A 20505-nucleotide genomic window follows, 5' to 3' on the forward strand; every position below is an offset into this window, starting at 1 on the left:
CACTTTTCGAACTCTTTGTACGAGTAACACGAATCATATTTAACATTTGCCCAAGACTGTGGGTCTCCCTCCAAATGCCGTTTAACGTATTTTATTTTCGCTTCGTCTGACATGCCGTGAACAAAAAGCTTCCCTACACGTAGCCAAGAAATTTCCTGGGTGATATCTTCTGTCGCTTGTGTAACATTTCACAGATCCGGTATTTGCCTGAGAGATATTTATAACCGGTGTGGCCTGTTAGGAAATCACTTTTTATCTGTTGCATTTTTTAAAATTCATTTTCACCAGTAATACTGGACTCTATTTTATCTTTAATTTTGCCCATTTCTTTCTCACCCTGACCTACACGTTGGCAATGTCACTAATTGCTACATTTATATTGCTTTTATGAGCGTATTGTGCTTTGTACAGTCGCTTACCTTGCCCCCAAATTCCGTCTGTATCTTATCAATTTTTTTCCCAAGATATTTTTCCACTGATTCGATTTTATATTTTACTATTACAACTTCGTCTGTAATTTTCCCCATATCCAATCGGACACATTTTAATTTATCATAAATTGCTTTTTCGAGGCTACCCATAATTTTTTCAACTTCCTCTTTCATAGCAGAACCTATTTCAGTTCGCATTGTACCCATATCAGTCCGAATTGCATCCGCAACTGTTCGAATTGTACTGATATTATTTGCCATTATCCCTGGATAATTTGCATTAGCTGAGACATCATGTCTCCCCCCAAATTCATTCCCCTTGCCTGAATTACTACTAGTTACACTTTCGCGCTCTGATTTCGGGCTAACCGGTTCACTTCCATTTTCAGAATTACACATACTAAGTAATTGTTTTATATCCGCGAGATCTATAGGTGGAGCTTGAACTTGAGAGTTAAACACTATCTCTCTATTTGCGCAGCCACTTATCTGACCTGAGATAGTTCCCTCTGCCATGGTGATGCTGTGGGCTGTAGTGGAAGTCGACATTGAAGACTGCCTTCGAGTACTCGAAGACCCTGCTGTCGTACCGCTATTGATCTGCGTCCGCCACTTGAGAAGCCGCTTGATGTGTTCCAGCCGTCTCAGATACCGCTGTCCGTTAAACACGCTAACCGCTACCGTTTCCTGCACTCAACTTCTTTAGACTCTGAGCCCCCACGCAAATTGATTTTAACGCGATAGATTAGAACTTCTATCGATAGCGTGTGGTAGTTATGAAAATTACTGCATAATTTCACTATTTCCAGAAACCTACTTGTGGAAAAAAACCGATCTCACACTGTGTTTTATGAGAGGTTCACTCTACAGAAATCTCTACTGGTTTTGCAAAGGTTTTTACACTACACGTAGTACGCTGAATAACAGAGACCCAAGGAATTACAACTTTGCAGGACACAAATCCCGGACGAAAAACCTCCAATTGCGGGCTTTCAAAAACAAAATGAAATGATGGTGGTGGCCCTCAACTACGTACCCTCAGACTCAGAGATGAAAGTTAAACATTTTGGCTGGTTTCGTTGTCTAGGGGCTGGGATACATAGTTGCCGCATTAAGAGCCATATACTGCTCAGTCTAAAGTATACAATATGAATACACACATGAAACGAATGGTCAAAGGTTCCTATCACTCGGCCACTGCGAATTTTGAATGTGAAATAGAAATTCATAAATGAAGTACTACAATTTTAAAAAATCTGCAGGTACTCATTTAAAGACTTTAAATGATGAGTACGATAGCAGAAGTACCTTTGAGAATGACATTTATTTCTGTAAAACACTTATTGGTGTCGATGGTCCAGAAATTAAACAAAATATAAGTTGAATAACAGGGAAACAACAGATTCTTACTTCACGTAATTAGTTACGAAAAACAACATAGCTCGTGAGATATTCACTTCTAAACACATGCTACATCTTCACTGCAGAAGCCACGGATATCTCACAAGTGCACAAGTCGGCACTACGAAATATTTCTATCTCCTGCGACCACGCGCAAACTGCTGCACTCCGCAAGTATATCACGCGACCGTCCATTGCGCCACCATATCCAGCACTCCACCAGTGCTCCTCTCCCACTCCCATACAGTCTCTCCATTCTTCCGTTGTCACCTACCGTAGTAACGAGCAACGTGATTGGCTGAGCGATCCCGCCATGTCTCCAAGCCAGCGCACACTCACAAACATATTAAAACACACACGAAATACTGGATCTACACTTACATAACTTCAAATTAAATAAATATTCGTACGGCTGGACCGTAAACACGCTCTAACATACATTATCTAATACATAAACAAATCAAATAAACAGATATCAAAGGAATAGAAACAAAAGCAGGGCAATAGCCTAATCTCTCTGTGTTTTCTAAAACAGAGTAAATATTTGACCAATTTCTTCATGAATCGTTTATATCGGATATAAACAAAGACATATGCTAATATATATATATATATATATTTATAATCATGTTGCTACCGTTTTTTCGTGTAACTGTGGATTACTTATGGCCTAATGTGATCAATAGTTATCGGCCACTTTGACCTCCAATAACTCATGTACTATTCAAGTTAAATGCCTGTAATTCATGCCAATTTAGGTTTACATTAATAGCTTTCTAAAAACATGTCGATTGACAAAATCTGATGAACTGTTTAGATTTTGGGAATTCGTTGCTGGGTGTTACATTTATAAATTACAGTCCGATACTAAACTTTATAGTAATAAAGATATTGAAAATCTGATTACACCAGCAGAACCGTCGTGCAAAAAATGGTAATGTACGTGTTTCTTTTTAAGGTATCACGATTCCTATGGCTATTACTAATTTCTACACGAACTGTGAAATGTCTGCTATTTTGGTTTCACTACGTCTTTGGCGCTCCCGGCATACACATCTCCTTCATCGACACAAAGCACAGTCCTTAACACCGCATCAACATGGAGTTCCCGGCAACGCGGTCGACCTGGAGCACACACTAGGGCTACCCCTCCTGCACCGGCTGATGTTCAGCACCACGCAGCTGCCGCCGAGCCGCGGGCTGCCGAACGGCCACTCCAACTCTGAATTTAGAGTATTTTCAGGGCGCCACAGCTCGCCCGTTACCTCACAAGATTCATGGCACTAAATCCGTGTTCACATTTAACCATTGATATACACAAATGAAAAAACTTTGCATCACCTCAGTTCCGAGAGCTCCGGGACCTGTACAGATAATTAGAATAGAGATCAACATAAACGTCATTTCCGCCCTTTTTATTGCTCATGGAAACCACACATTGCATGTTGTACCACCATACAACGAGATCTTCAGAGATAGTGGTCCAGATTGCACTTGTACCTCTAATACCCAGTAGCACGTCCTCTTGCATTCATGCATGCCTGTATAGTGTGGCCGAGCGGTTCTAGGCGCTTCAGCCTGGAACCGCGCGACCGCTACAGTCGCAAGTTCGAATCCTCACTGGGGCATGGATGTGTGTGATGTCCTTACGTTAGTTAGGTTTAAGTAGTTCTAAGTTCTAGGGGACTGATGACCTCAGATGTTAAGTCCCATAGTGCTCATAGCCATTTGAACCATTTGAATCATGCCTGGATTCGCCGTGGTATACTATCCACAAGTTCATAGAGGCAATGTTGGTCCAGATTTTCCCACTCCTCATTCTCGATTCGTCGTAGATCCCTCAGAATGGTTAGTGGGCCACGTCGTCCATAAATATCCCTTTTCAATTTAGCACAGGCATATTCGATAGGGTTCATATCTGGAGAACATGCTGGCTACTCTAGTCGAGTGAAGCCATTGTCCTGAAGGAAGTCATTCACAAGATGTGCACGATGGGGGCGCGAATTGTTGTCCATGAAGACGAATGCCTCGCCAAGATGCTGCTAATATGGTTGCACTATTGGTCGGAGGATTGCATTCACGTATCATAGAGCCATTGCGACGCCTTCCATGACCACCAGCAGCGTACGACGGCCCCACATAATGCCACCCCGCAAAGGAGGGAACCTCCATCGTACTGCACTTGCTGGACAGTGTGTCTAAAGCGTTCAGCCTGACCGGTTTGCCTCCACACACGTCTCTGACGATTGTCTGGTTGGAGGCATATGTGACACTCATCGGCGAAGAGAACGTGATGCCAATCCTGAGCGGTCCAGTCGGCATGTTGTTGGGCCCTTATTTTACGGACCTTGGTTGGGCCCATCTATACCATGCTGCAGTGGTGTCGTGGTTGCAAAGATATATCTCCGCGCCATGGACATCTGGAGTTAAGTTGCGCATTATGCAGCCTATTGCACACCGTTTGGGTCGTAGTACGACGTCCTGTGGCTGCAAGAAAAGCATTATTCAACATGGTGGCGTTGCTGTCAGGGTTCCTCCGAGCCGTAATCCGTAAGTAGCGGTCATCCACTGCAGTAGTAACCCTTGGGCGGCCTGAGTGAGGCTCTTCATCGACAGTTCCTGTCTCTCTGCATCTCCTCTATGTCCGACAGTGGCATAGCGTGAGGGGAGACTTTGAGACTTTGTCTCCCCTGTATTCTTGCTTAAAAAAGATGCAACAGTAATTCATAACAAAAATAAAAACAACTTTCTATTAAGAGTTCTAAATGTGCGAAGACACCAGTTTTGTAGCCCGCGCCGCACCCTCAGTATTGGTGTATTTGCCTGCTTGAGACTCGACTGCTCTCAGTCTCTGCCTCCCTTCCCTTAACTGGCTGTGTGCTCCTGCGCGTTAGTGGCATTCTCGGCTCCCCTCCACTTCCCCTCTTCCACGAAGGCCAGTACGGTGCGTCGCTGCCCTTGCTAGCAGGTATCGAGACCAGTCTGCCGCTTTGGAAGCGGCCCGCTTCCATGCTGGCTTTTAACACGGAAGTAAACAGTCGCGCGGTTTGTTTTCATACACATTCTTGTGTGGTTTTGGTGCATATTTTCGTTGTGTCGCCAACATGAGTGAGACAGCAACTGAACACTTGATAGAATTTTTATTAAAAACGCCTTTTTCTACATTAACGTAAGAAAAAAGGACAAACGACCTACTCCTATACTCAGTGTATTTTAAAGTGAAGCCAAACAAAAACGCACTTTTCAGACAGCCTGGTGCAGTTAATAACAGATTATATTGTTATACAAGTCTCCTGTTTGGTGGAGAAAAGGAATTGTGCAATGAGGGCATTTGTACAATACACAACTTTGACAGGAAAGCACAAAAGCGTCAGATATCAAAACGTCACCTCCATAACAAAGAATCATTTCAGTTATTGGGCAAAAGTGTAATTGAGCACGCCCTTTCTGAAGGCGCTCGTCTGAAAGCAATAAAATACAACGAACAAGTTGCATTCAACAGGAGAGTATTTGCTCGTCTTATTCAGGCAATTGTATTTTTTTGTAAACAAGAACTAGCCTTTAGCGGCCATCGAGAAGACGAATCCTCCAGCAACAAAGATAACTATATGGAACTGTTGGATTTACTAGCTCAAGGAGAGCAGTTAATCCGAGAGCATCTGTCATCATCTTCAACATTTAAAGGAACTTCTCCAGATATACAGAATGATGTAATAGAAATTATAACTCTGGCAGTTAATGAGAAAATAAAATCTGAAATTCAGAACAGCAATTTCATTTCGATTCAGGCTGATGAAACAATAAACGTTTCATGCAAGAGTCAAATGAGTATAATATTCAGGTACTGTATTGCAGACAAAATTGAGGAAAGATTCGTTGGATTTTACGATGTTTCTGGAGATAAAACTGCTGAAGGTTTGTCAAACATTATTCATGCAGTATTGAAAGAATGGAATGTGGAAGGAAAGAGGACTACAACAACGGTGAAGCAGTTCTGTCCCTACGCGCTGTTTATTCATTGTTACGCACACCAACTGAATTTTGTACTGTTACATGCCTCCAAAATCATACAAGTACGCATGTTTGTAAATGATCTTACTGCATTCCATTCGTTTTTCAGTAAATCATCAAAACGAACTGTACTGCTAACTGAGAAAGGATTTAAACTTCCACATGTATGCAACACTCGCTGGAACTTTCGTTCCAGGGCAGTTTCAACAATGTCTAGTCATTCCTCAGAGCTAGACAGTGTTTTTAGTTATATAATTGATGATACAGACTCTCAGTGGGACCCATAATCTTTGAGCTGTGTTGTGGGAATGAAACGACGGACGGATGATCCTACATTTGTCTACTTGCTTTGCTTCTACTGAGGGTGCTTTGTTTACGTTGTTCATCTCTTTAATGTTCTTCAGTCAAAATCTGTCAGTATAACTGCTTGCCACGACGAAATAAGAACTGTTTTGAGTAACTTACGACAGTTAACAACGGAAACATTCGTTGACGAATGCATTAAATGCAGCTTATGTTTGAATGGCAACTTATCATTCTGTGACAGTCAGAAGACATCTCTCAGGGCACTAACTTACGAGATACTGGATTTGCATATTGTTCACATGGAAATAAGATTTCAAGACTTTCTCCACATTCAGTTTGTTGAACTTTTGAACGCAAAGTGTTTCCCGAACTATCAAAAAGAATTCCCAAAACTGAAACTGCTTCAGTTATTAGAACTGTACCCTTTTTTTTCAAATTACAACAACTTGAAGGTGAACAGTGTAACATATACGCTGATGAGAAAAAACATTTATCTCGAAGAACCCTCTTAAAGTACATTGTCAACAATGATTTAGACTCTGTTTATGAAGAAACAACGAAGTTCCTGCGTTTGGTTTTGACCCTACCCGCATCTACAACAAGCAGTGAACGAAGCATGAGTACTCTTAAGCGAGTGAAGAATTATTGAAGGAATTCAATGTTCAACACCCGGCTGTCGCATTTGAGCACATTAGCAATAGGAAAGACACTACTTGAAGAGCTATTCAGTGATCAGATCTTTGTAGACCGAGTTACAGACTTATTCGTTGAGAGAAAAGACAGGCACATTGCACTTGTCTACAAGAAAATATAAGTGCTTCTTCTCTTGCTACTGGAGTTCTACAAATTTGTCATCGTTTCTTGAACAAGTTAGTTATTATTATTATTATTATTATTATTATTATTGTTGTTGTTGTTGTAGTTGTTAGTGGCGGTGGAAGTGGTAGTGGCAGTAGTAGTAGTTGTTGTTTTATTTGATGCATTTTGTTTCATTTGTTTAAATTATTGTTTATTGTACTGAAAATGTCTCCCTATAGTAACTGTAGAGTCTCGCCAACCTTTACAACCGCGCTACGGCAATGATGTCCAAACAACTTTGCTTTGGTTCACTCAGATTCCTGGACATTTCCCTTGTTGAGGGACCTTCCTGAAACAACAATGCGGACGCGATCGAAACGCGGTGTTGACCGTCTAGACTTGGTTGAACTAAGCCAACACGAGCCGTGTACCCCCTTCCTGGTGGAATGACTGGAACTGATCGGCTGTCGGACCACCTCCGTCTAATAGGCGCTGCTCATGGATGGTTGTTTACATCTTTGAGCGGGTTTAGTGACATCTCTGAACAGTCAAGGGGACTATGTCTGTGATACAATACCCACAGACAACGTCTATCTTTAGGAGTTCTGGGAAGTGGGGTGATCCAGAACTTTTTTTGATGTGTGTAGGTATAACTTCGATTGCTTTCACAAGCTGTTTCACACCAGTAGGAATGTGTTGAGGATTTTATTTATAGCATAGAAAGTATTTAACTTAATTTAAAATCAACCTTCTCACTTAAATAAGGAACTGATATGTCGCCATAAAACACGCATTTAAATTCATCTGAAGACCACGTGTCTGAATTTCATTCGGATGTATCCAAAAAGAAATTCAAGTCTTCAGTGTGGTTTCTTATATTGTCTACCAAAGACTGAAAAACTTTCTTGCGAAATGTTTGAAATTTGTTATACTTACAGTAATAGCGACCAATTTCAATGTGCGCGTTTCCTCCAACTCCTGTATTATCATCCTAATTCTCAGCGAGTCATTAGTTTTCAGAGTTTCAAGGGCTTTTATAGCCACGTCAATTTCTTGTTTTGCCTTAAGGACTGATGAATTCCTGTTTTACATAAGGAATGATAATATTTGCGGAACTTTTAGGGCCTCATACAGCACAACTCATTCCATTAGCATCCATTTTGTATGAATCCCTGCCATCCCCCTTGCAAATCGCACGCTGCTCTATTGAGATCGAAGCTGAGTGTGACAGTGAAGTTATCTGGTTGCGTATAACAGGCTGGTGGAACCAAATTAATTGTTGGATGTTTTTACCGGCCACACGGTTCTACGGCCAGTGGCGCGTAAATACGCATATCTTGCAATACTAGTAGGAGGTGTTTTCAACCTAACTAGTTTAGACTGGGACGTCTGTGGACTAATTGTGGGGTTACAGTCGGACGGTCTTGTGAAATATTTTGAACACGTTTTGTAAAAACAGTCTTGAGCAGCTAGATCGGGAGCCCAGACACAATGTAAATATTTTAGACCTTTTAGCTATAAACAGGACGGACCCTATCGACAGCGTCAGTATAGAGTCGGGAATTAATGATAATGATGTAATTATAGCAACTATGGTTATGAAAGTTAAGAAATCAGTCAAGAAGGCAAGGCGAGTGTTTCTGCTGGAAAGAGTAGGTAAGCAGTTGAGAGCATCTCACTTAGACAGTAAACAGAAGTCATTTAGCAGTGCCGGCCACGGTGGCCGAGCGGTTATAGGCGCTACAGTCTGGAACCGCACTACCACTACCGTCTCAGGTTTGAATCCTGCCTCGGGCATGGATGTGTGTGATGTCCTTAGGTTAGTTAGGTTTAAGTAGTTGTAAGTTCTAGGAGACTGATGACCTCAGAAGTTAAATCCCATAGTGCTCAGAGCCATTTGAACCATTTCATTTAGCAGTAACATAGACGCATAGGAATTATGGGCAAAGTTTAAACAGACTAAGTCGTGATCTGGGGAACTATGTGCCTAGTAATGGATTAAGGAATGAAAACCCCACCTTGATTTAAAAACAAAATTCGGAAAATGCTGGAGAAGCGAAGATTGTTGTACTCTCGATTCAAAAGAGAACGCGCAGATGACGATTGGCAAAGGTTAGTAAACATCTGTGCGTCGCTGAAAAGATATATGCGCGAAGCATACAACGCCTACCACCGTCATACCATAGAAAAAGATGACCGAGAACCTGAGAAAATTGTGGTGCTATGTAAAATCGCTAAGCGGGTCTAAGCCTTCCATCCAGTCACTCGTTGACCATTCTAGTGTGGCACTCGAAGAAAGCAAAATGAAAGCAGAAGTTTCGAATTTGCGTTTAAGAGGTCTTTCACACAGGAACATACCGACACTTGGCTATCGAACAGACTCCCGTATGGAACAAATAGTGATAAGTATCCCAGGTGTAGAGAAACATCTGAAAGCGTAGAAAACAGTTAACTTTGCCAGGTCAGGATGGAATCCCAATTCGGTTTTACAAAGAGTGCTCTACGACACTGCCCTTTTGCTTACCTTGCAGTTATCATGAATCTCTCTGCCAAAGCAAAGTCCCAAGGGACTAAAAAATGCTCATGTGACTCCTGTACATAAGAAGGGTAAAAGAACGGACTCCTCCCCCCCCCCCCCCCCCCCCCCACCACCAAAAAATTACAGGTAAATATCCCTAACATCGGTTTGCTGCAGAAGCCTTGAAAATATTCTCAGTTCCAAAATAATAAATTTTCTTGAGACCAAGAAGCTTAAGTCCACGAGTGATCACGGTTTTAGAAAACATCGCTCGTGCGAAACTCAGCTTTCCCTTTTCTCACATGATACCCTTGAACCATAGATCATATTTCTACATTTCCGGAAAGCATTTGACACAGAGCACCACTGCAGACTGTTAACGAAAGTACGAGCAAATGGAATAGGTTCTCAGATACGTTGATGAGCTGAAACATTATGACCACTGTCCATCGCGAGGTTGAATGCCTCCTGGTGGTGTTGCAGGCATGTGACGCAGTAAGGAAGCATGTAAGTGGAAAAGAGGCGAATGGACAGTCATTACAGCGACGATACAGGCCGGAAATGCGAAAATCCACTGATATAAACGGTTTTGACAAAAGGGCACATTGTTATGGCCCTGAGGCTGGAAACGAGAATATCTGAAACGGCGAAGCTGGTCACCTATTGGAGTACTACTGTCGTGAGCGCCTATGGAAAGTGGTTGAAGATAACGAAATAACAGGTAGGCTGCATGGTATTGGACACCACATCTCATCACAAAACTTAGAGGTCGGAGCATCATCCAGGATAGGCAGCGACCTGTAGCAGATCTGAAGACAGAGAATAAGGCTGGTGCAGGCACAAATGTTTTGGAGTACACCGTTCAAAGGCCATTGTTGAACATGGAACTTTACACCGAGCGAGGTGGCGCAGTGGTTAGCACACTGGACTCGCATTCGGGAGGACGACGGTTCAATCCCGTCTCCGGCCATCCTGATTTAGGTTTTCCGTGATTTCCCTAAATCATTTCAGGAAAATGCCGGGATGGTTCCTTCGAAAAAAAGGGCACGGCCGATTTCCTTTCCAATCCTCCCCTAACCCGAGCTTGCGCTCCGTCTCTAATGACTTCGTTGTCGACGGGTCGTTAAACACTAACCACCACCACCACAAACATGGAACTCCACATCACACGACCGCTGTGTGTTGACCGAACGACGTCGTCAGTTATGATTGCATTTGGCACAGCATCACCGTGGATCGATAGAAACGTGTCGCCTGTCGAATCAGTCGCATTTCTTGTTACACAAGGTCGATTGTTGGGTCCTTACACGCCAGCATTCAGGCCAATGTGCGCGAAACATGCTCTGCGCCACAGATGCAGGCCGGTGAGGGCAGAATTATGCTATGGGGCACACTGAGTTGGTCTTCCGTGGGATTTATGGTGCTAATCGAAGGCATCATGACAGCAGTGAACTACATAACATTATTGCGGACCACCTGCATCACTTCATGCTTGAAGTCTCCCCCCCCCCCCCCCCCCTATGGCGATGGCATCTTCAAGAAGGATAACTATCCATGTTGCAAGCTTGGAATCGTGCTACAGTGCATTAAGTGAACTCACATTGATGTCTCGGCCAGCAAATGTGCATGGAACACATACAGGGCGCTAGCTGCGTGCCCGTAAACCACCATCGCGTAATTTGCGGGAATTGCTTGATCTGTGAGTAGACATCTTGTCCTACATACACTATGTGATCTAAAGTATCCAGATACCCCAAAAACATTACGTGCATTGTGCTGCCACCTACTGCCAGGTACTCCATATCAGCGACCTCGGCAGTCAGACACCGTGAGAGAACAGAATGGGGCGCTCGGTGAACTCACGGACTCTGAACGTGGTCCGGTGTTTGGGTGTCACTTGTGTCATACGTCTGTACGCGAGATTTTCACTCTTCTAAACATCCCTAGGCCCACGCTTTCCGAAATGAAAGTCATGTGGAAACTTGAAGGGACACGTACAGCACAAAAGCGTACGGGCCGACCTCGTCTGTTGGCTGACAGAGACCGCCGACAGTTGAAGAGGGTCGTAATGTGTAATAGGCAGACCATCACACAGTAATTCCAAACTGCATCAGGATCCACTGCAAGTACTATGACAGTTAGGCGAGAAGTGAGAAAACTTGGATTTCATGGTAGAGCAGCTACTCATAAGCCACACATCACGCCAGTCAATGCCAAACGACACCCCGCTTGGTGTAAGGAGCGTAAACATTGGACGATTTAACAGTGGATAAACGTTGTGTGGAGTGACGAATCACGGTAAACAATGTGGCGATCTGATGGCAGGGTGTGGGTATGGCGAATGCCCGGTGAATGTCATCTGCCAGCGTGTGTAGAGCTAACAGTAAAATTCGGAGGCGGTGGTGTTACGGTGTGGTCATGTTTTTCATGGTGGGGGCTTGCGCCTCTTGTTGTTTTGCGTGGTACTGTCACAGCACAGGCCTACAATGATGTTTTAAGCACCTTCTTGCTTCCCACTGTTGAAGAGCAATTCGGGGATGGCGATAGCATCTTTCAAGACGATCGAGCACCTGTTCATAATGCACGGCCTCTGGCATGCACAGAGTCCTGATCTGAATCCTATAGAACACCTTTGGGATGTTTTGGAACGCTGATTTCGTGCCAGGCTTCACCGACCTACATCGATACCTTTCCACAGAGCAGCACTCCATGGAGAATGGGCTGCCATACACCAAGAAACCTTGCAGCATCTAATTGAACGTATGCCTGCGAGATTGGAAGCTGTCATCAAGACTAAGGGTGGACCAACACCATTTTGATTTCCAGCATTACCGTTGGCGGGTGCCACAAACTTGTAAGTCATTTTCAGCCAGGTTTTCATAATGGTTAAAATGGCTCTAAGCACTATGGAACTTAACATCAGAGGTCATCAGTCCCATAGCCTTAGAACTACTTAAACCTAAGTAACCCAAGGACATCACACACATCCATGCCTGTGGCAGGATTCGAACGTGCGACCGTAGCAGCAGCGCGGTTCCGGACTGAAGCGCCTAGAACCGCTCGGCCACAGCGGCCGGCTTTCAGCCAGGTGTCCGAATACTTTTGATCACATAGTGGACATCCGGAATCCTATTAAGGATTTGAAGAATCCATGCCAAACAGAATCTCTGCTGTACTGTGCTTCAAAAATTGAACAACACGCTATTAAACAGGTGGTCGTTATGTTTCGGTTCATCGGTGTATGTGACTGGCTCGAATAACTCTTCAGTAACGGAAGCCGGTACATTGTCGTCGACGGTAAGTGCTTTTTAGAGACAAGATATCGTTAGGAGTGTCCCAGGGAAGTGCGATAAGACCGCTATTATTTTATGTATACATAAATGGACTGGCGGACAGTGTGGGCAACAATATGCGGTTATTTGCTGATGATGCTGTGGTGTACGGGTAGGGGTCAGAGTTGAGTGACTGCAGGATGATACAAGATGGCTTAGACAAAATTTCTAGTCAGTGTAATGAATGGCAGCTAGCTCTAAATGTAGAAAACTGTATGTTAATGCGGATGAGTAGGAAAAGGAAGCCCACAGTGTTCGGATACACCATTGGTTGTGTCCTCCGTGACACAGTCATGTCGTTTATACAGGGTGTTACAAAAAGGTACTGCCAAACTTTCAGGAAGCATTCCTCACACACAAAGAAAGAAAATATGTTATGTGGACATGTTTCTGGAAACGCTTACTTTCGATGTTAGAGCTCATTTTATTACTTCTCTTCAAATCACATTAATCATGGAATGGAAACACACAGCAACAGAACGTACCAGCGTGACTTCAAACACTTTATTACAGGAAATGTTCACAATGCCCTCCGTTAACGAGGATACATGCATCCACCCTCCGTCGCATGGAATCCCTGATGCGCTGATGCAGCCCTGGAGAATGGCGTATTGTATCACAGCCGTCCACAATACGAGCACGAAGAGTCTCTACATTAGGTACCGGGGCTGCGTAGACAAGGCCTCTCAAATGCCCCAATAAATGAAAGTCAAGAGGGTTGAGGTCAGGAGAGCGTGGAGGCCATGGAATTGGTCCGCCTCTACCAATCCATCGGTCACCGAATCTGTTGTTGAGAAGCGTACGAACACTTCGATTGAAATGTGCAGGAGCTCCATCGTGCATGAACCATCTACATCTACATCTACATCTACAACTACATCTACATCCATACTCCGCAAGCCACCTGACGGTGTGTGGGGGAGGGTAGCCTGAGTACCTCTATCGGTTCTCCCTTCTATTCCAGTCTCGTATTGTTCGTGGAAAGGATTGTCGGTAGGCTTCTGTGTCGGCTCTAATCTCTCTGATTTTATCCTCATGGTTTCTTCACGAGATATACGTAGGAGGGAGCAATATACTGCTTCACTCTTCGGTGAAGGTATGTTCTCGAAACTTTAACAAAAGCCCGTACCGAGCTACAGAGCGTCTCTCCTGCAGAGTCTTCCACTGGAGTTTATCTATCATCTCCGTAACGCTTTCGCGATTACTAAATGATCCTGTAACGAAGCGCGCTGCTCTCCGTTGGATCTTCTCTATCTCTTCTACCAACCCTATCTGGTACGGAACCCACACTGTTGAGCAGTATTCAAGCAGTGGGCGAACAAGCGTACTGTAACCTACTTCCTTTGTTTTCGGATTGCATTTCCTCAAGATTCTTCCAATAAATCTCAGTCTGGCATCTGCTTTACCGACGATCAACTTTATATGATCATTCCATTTTAAATTTTATGGAATTTACTGCTTCCACTTGCTGACCTGCTATATTGTAGCTAAATGATAAGGGATCTTTTTTTCTATGTATTCGCAGCACATTACACTTGCCTACAATGACGTTCAATTGCCATTCCCTACACCATGCGTCAATTCGCTGCAGATCCTCCTGCATTTCAGTATAATGTTTCATTGTTGCAACCTCTCGATACACCACAGCATCATCTGCAAAAAGCCTCAGTGAACTTCCGACGTCATCCACCAGGTTATTTATGTATATTGTGAGTAGCAACGGTTCTATGGCACTCCCCTGCGGCACACCTAAAATCACTCTTACTTCGGTAGACTTCTCTCCATGACATGCTGCGTTCTGTTATCTAGGAACTCCTCAATCCAATCATACAATTGGTCTGATAGTCCGTATGCTCTTACTTTGTTCATTAAACGACTGTGGGGAACTGTATCGAACGCCTTGCAGAAGTCAAGAAACACGGCATCTACCTGTGAACCCGTGTGTATGGCCCTCTGAGTCTCGTGGACGAATAGCGCGAGCTGGGTTTCACACGACCGTCTTTTTTGAAAGCCATGCTGATTTCTACAGAGTAGACTTCTAGTCTCCAGAAAAGTCATTATACTCGAACATAATACGTGTTCCAAAATTCTACAACTGATCGACGTTAGAGAAATAGGTCTATAGTTCTGCATATCTGTTCGACGTCCCTTCTTGAAAACGGGGATGACCTGTGCCCTTTTCCAATCCTTTGGAACGCTTCGCTCTTCTAGAGACCTAAGGTACACCGCTGCAAGAAGGGGGGCAAGTTCCTTCGCGTACTCTGTGTAAAATCGAACTGGTATCCCATCAGGTCCAGCGGCCTTTCCTCTTTTGAGCGACTTTAATTGTTTCTCTATCCCTCTGTCGTCTATTTCGATATCTACCATTTTGTCATTTGTGCGACAATCTAGAGAAGGAACTACAGTGCAGTCTTCCTCTGTGCAACAGCTTTGGAAGAAGACATTTAGTATTTCGGCCTTTAGTCTGTCATCCTCTGTTTCAGTACCATTTTGGTCACAGAGTGTCTGGACATTTTGTTTTGATCCACCTACCGCTTTGACATAGGTCCACAATTTCTTAGGATTTTGTGCCAAGTCAGTACAAAGAACTTTACTTTCGAATTCATTGAACGCCTCTCGCATAGCCCTCCTCACACTACATTTCGCTTCGCGTAATTTTTGTTTGTCTGCAAGGCTTTGGCTATGTTTATGTTTGCTGTGAAGTACCCTTTGCTTCCGCAGCAGTTTTCTAACTCGGTTGTTGTACCACGGTGGCTCTTTTCCATCTCTTACGATCTTGCTTGGCACATACTCATCTAACGCATATTGTACGATGATTTTGAACTTTGTCCACTGATCCTCAACACTATCTGTACTTGAGACAAAACATTTGTGTTGAGCCATCAAGTACTCTGAAATCTGCTTTTTGTCACTTTTGCTAAACAGAAAAATCTTCCTACCTTTTTTAATATTTCTATTTACGGCTGAAATCATCGATGCAATAACCGCTTTATGATCGCTGATTCCATGTTCTGCATTAACTAATTCAAATAGTTCGGGTCTGTTTGTCACCAGAAGGTCTAATATGTTATCGCCAAGAGTCGGTTTTCTGTTTCACTGCTCAAGGTAGTTTTCAGATAAAGCACTTTAAAAAATTTCACTGGATTCTTTTTCCCTGCCGCCTGTTATGAACGTTTGAGTCTCCCAGTCTATATTCGGCAAATTAAAATCTCCACCCAGAACTATAACATGGTGGGGAAATCTACTCGAAATATTTTCCAAATTATTCTTCAGGTGCTCAGTCACAACAGCTGCTGAGCCCGGGGGCCTATAGAGACATCCAGTTACCATTTCTGAGCCTGCTTTAACCGTGACCTTCACCCAAATCATTTCACAATTCGGATCTCCGTCAATTTCCTTCGATACTATTGCACTTCTTATCGCTATGAACACGCCTCCCCCTTCACTGTCCAGCCTATCTCTGCGGTATACATTCCAATCTGAGTTTAGGATTTCATTACTGTTTACGTCTGGTTTCAGGCAACTTTCTGTTCCTAGTACTATATGGGCGTTGTGACCGTTTATTAATGAGAGCAGTTCTGAGACCTTTCTATATACGCTCCTGCAGTTTACTATTAGCACATTAATATTGTCATTCCCTGTTGCATTTTGCCCACTCCTACCTTGCCGCGTCTCAGGAGGCGTCTTGTCGGGCCTAGGGAGGGAATTCTCTAACCTAAAAAACCACCATGTGCACGCCACACGTACTCCGCTGCCCTTGTAGCCGCTTCCGGCGTGTAGTGCACGCCTGACCTATTCAGGGGGACCCTACCTTTCTCCACCCGATAGCGGAGGTCGAGAAATTTGCACCCCCAGCTCTCCGCAGAATCGTCTGAGCCTCTGGTTTAAGCCTTCCACTCGGCTCCAAACCAGAGGACCGCGATCGGTTCTGGGAACGATACTACAAATAGTTAGCTCTGATTCCACCCCGCGAGCGAGGCTTTCCGCCTTCACCAATTCCGCCAACCGCCTGTACGAACTGAGGATGACCTCTGAACCCAGACGGCAGGAGTCATTGGTGCCGACATGAGCAACAATTTGCAGTCGGGTGCACCCAGTGCCTTCTATCGCCGCTGGTAGGGCCTCCTCCACATCTCGGATGAGATCCCCGGCAAGCAGACAGAGTGAACACTGGCCTTCTTCCCCGACCTTTCCGCTATTGCTGTGTCGTACTTGTAAAGGCACATGTTCTAGCAGCACAGGTAGAGTATCCCGTACGAAATCATGATAACGTGCTCCATTGAGCGTAGGTGGACGAAACTAAAATGAGGTCTAACATAGAAATTTTGCGTTTCCGGACACATGTCCACAAAACATCTTTTCTTTATTTGTGTGTGAGGAATGTTTCCTGAACGTTTGGCCGTACCATTTTGTAACATCCTGTATAACGGGCCGTAACGTTGCAAAGCAATATGAAATGGAACGAACATGTGAGAATTGCGTTAGGAGAGGCGACTGGTCGATGTCGGTTTATTGGGAGAATTTTAGGACAGTGTGGTTTGTCCGTAAAGGAGACCGCATATAGGACGCTAGTGCGACCTATTCTTGAGTACTACTCGAGTGTTTGGGATCCATACTAGGTCGGATTAAAGGAAGACATCAAAGCAGTTTAGAAGCGGGCTGCTAGACACGTTACCGGCGGATTTCGAGGAACGCTATTGAGAAAATATAGGGAACCGGCATTTGAAGCTGACAGCAGAACGATTCTACAGTCTGCAAGATATATTTCGCGTAAGGACCACGAAGATAAGATACGAGGAATTAGGGCTCATACGGGGGAATACAGACAGTTGTTTTCCCTCGCTCTATTTGCGAGTGGAACAGGAGGGGAAGTGACAAGTAGTGGCACAGGGTACCCACCGCCACGCACCGAACGGTGGCTTTCAAAGTATGTATGTAGATTTAGATGTAGATATTAGATTTAAGTTACTATTCTATAAGTGCTAAAGGCACAGAAATTATTGTTTTTTATGTGAAATATAAGTATATCTTACCTGTTAACGTTGGATTGTAAGTCTTTTTTTTCTCCCGATGGAACCTCTGTAGTAACTGTCGTCTCGAAATCGCTTGTTTCCGAGTCCGGAAACATGCAGATCCCCCTGTAAATGAAAACCACATTAACTGTGGTGCTAATAACAGTAGCATCAAATTTGCATATGAGTCGTCACTACAATGAAAAACATATGGAAGACAACGAAAAAGACGTAGAACAAGGGAACATATCGGTGATTGTAACTATATGTAAATTGTTGACATGGCTTCTTTAATCTTCAAATAACTAAAGACACTGTAGTCAGTTCAAATGGCTCTAAGCACTATGGGACTTAACATCTGAGGCCATCAGTCCCCTAGACTTAGAACTACATAAACGTAACTAACCTAAGGACATCACACACATCCATGCCCGAGGCAGGATTCGAACCTACGACAGTAGCGGCAGCGCGGTCCCAGACTGAAGCGCCTAGAACCGTTCGGCCACAGCGGCCGGCTGCCTGTAATCAGTGTTCCAGTATTTTGTTAATCAGAAAATTCCGCGCAGGGCAATGCCATTGTAGCATGTAAGTGTAACATACTCAGCTGTCCCCAAAATCAGGGAATAAAGTAACGAAATATCTTCTTATATAAAATCTACTATACGGTGCTCTTACAGCAGACGGCCACTTCGCTGATGAAAAACATATAGAGATGGGATCGTATTATTCAGACTGATAGACTGATAGACTGATTCTAACGTGGAGAATATGCAAATTATCCTCTACGAACATGTTAAGAGAATTCGCAGTTGTTGGCCAAGAGCTATTTAAGATCAAAATTTGGATAATATTCGAACACTTGACATGAGGAAGATTACGTATATACAGCGCTGGCTATTAAAATTGCAACAGCAAGATGAACGTAAAATAACGAAATTTTATTCATTGTTCATTTACTGTATTGTGGGGAAAATAAATGATTTAATTTGTGCGTGATTTGGGGATATACAGGATGCGAAGTCTAGTGGGCAGAACTGCCACCTCTGGCAGAATAATGGCTCTAAACTTGTCTGGGTATCGAGTCGAACTGATCTTTGATAACAGGCACAGGTACAGTATTCCATATTGCTTCAGCTCTGTGTCAGACTTTGTCTGCCGTAGGGCAGGAGCGTCACGACGTATCAGTTTCTCGGCAACCAATATTTTCAGTAGGTGAGACATCTGAAAGCTGCGCTGGCCAGGACAACAGTCGAATTTTGTCTATATCGAGGTAGGTCAGGACAGTACTGCCAGTATACGGAATTACGTTACCTCGATAAAAGATAACTTCATGGAGATATCGAAGATAGAGGACAGCCACTGGCCTTGAAACGTCTAAAAAGTAACGCCTTCTGCTCAAATTACTATCTCTGCGAAGCAGAGATGATCATGTTAAGTGCCTATCGGCAACTCATACCATCACACTAACAGCTGGGCCCACGTGACAATGACAAATGATATCTGCCAAAGTCGTTCTCCTTGTAAGTTCGATGCACGCATGTGTGTATTGTGATGCTGTACGAAGAAATGGGAGTCGTTCTAAAAGATGGCGTTGCGCTACTCGTGTATCCACTGGTGTCATAGTGCACACCACAGTCGTATGAATACCTCTCTTGCTGCAAGCAACACTATTTCCCGGCTTTAGGTATGCGAGATGGCTATACGATATTGCACGGCAGAGCAAACGATATATGTTTTCTTTGCCGCTAGTCGTGTGGGACCGTTAAAGTCCTGCATGGCGATGAGAATGGTGTTGTTGGAATCAGTGATTCCATATTCGGATTGTAACGGAAACCCACTTCTGACACCAATTACAACAGGGTGTCTAGGATGGCTAGGTGTCGGCGGTGATTATCTACCGAATAAGGTTACAGGTACAGCAGACATGGCAGCGCTTGGATACAAGAAACCCTGTATTGCTGTTTGTTTATTAGACCTTGATGCTGCTCCGACCCGGCCTTGCACACTGAATGGCCAGATTTTCATGCAGTAATAATCCTTTAAATGTGTATGCATTTATGCACCAAAATATCTAAATTACGCACATAAAGTATGCTTGTAAACTGTTCGCGTGAAATGATATAAAAACTGAATTGGTATCGTTTTAGTACAAATAGAACTTATGTAAATGCCTGTGAATGATGCACAAAGAAGCGTTAACAAAACATACAAGAAAACTAGTACTTTATATTAATTTACGGAAAGCTATTGTGCTTCCAGTTATGTTTCCTCCTCCCTTCTGTCACAGTTCACAATCACTGTATGTTCCAGATGTTCGAAAGTAAGTTGTCTCCAGTTGCCTCGCAAAATGTGCTTGTAGGAGGAGAAACTTCTCTCTGCTTCACAGGAACTTAATTAAAGGTGCATGTACAGAATCGGCTGTTTGTTCCCTGTTAGCGATGTATTTCTCGGAAGTTCGATGCACTTATCGGTTAAAGTTTCTTCGATTTCACAAATTTGTTCGTATTCTGGATTTCTTGAAAGTGTGTTTTGAACTTTTTGCTTCACTATTTAACCAACTATTCCAGGAGCAGAATCAAGTTTAGAGACTGTGTTCTTGAACACAATAAATCACAAAGAGAACTGCCTGTCTATATAGAAACAATTGCCGTGGGAAGGTGAGAAAAATGAGCAGATACATATGCAAGGTCAGCTGC

The 20505-nt window shown here is 43.6% G+C and overlaps 1 protein-coding gene across 1 annotated transcript in view; it reads right to left on the minus strand.

Annotated features, from left to right (window-relative positions):
* Positions 1 to 20505, minus strand: part of LOC126299466 (sodium-coupled neutral amino acid transporter 9-like) — a 276856-nt gene that overhangs the window by 128044 nt on the left and 128307 nt on the right. Inside the window, exon 2 of the mRNA XM_049991386.1 lies at positions 17831 to 17935. Within this exon, the coding sequence (XP_049847343.1) occupies positions 17831 to 17935 (105 nt within the window). The remainder of the gene's footprint in view (positions 1 to 17830; positions 17936 to 20505) is intronic.

Source organism: Schistocerca gregaria, chromosome X (genome assembly GCF_023897955.1).
Source record: "Schistocerca gregaria isolate iqSchGreg1 chromosome X, iqSchGreg1.2, whole genome shotgun sequence".
Taxonomy (NCBI): Eukaryota; Metazoa; Arthropoda; class Insecta; order Orthoptera; family Acrididae; genus Schistocerca; species Schistocerca gregaria.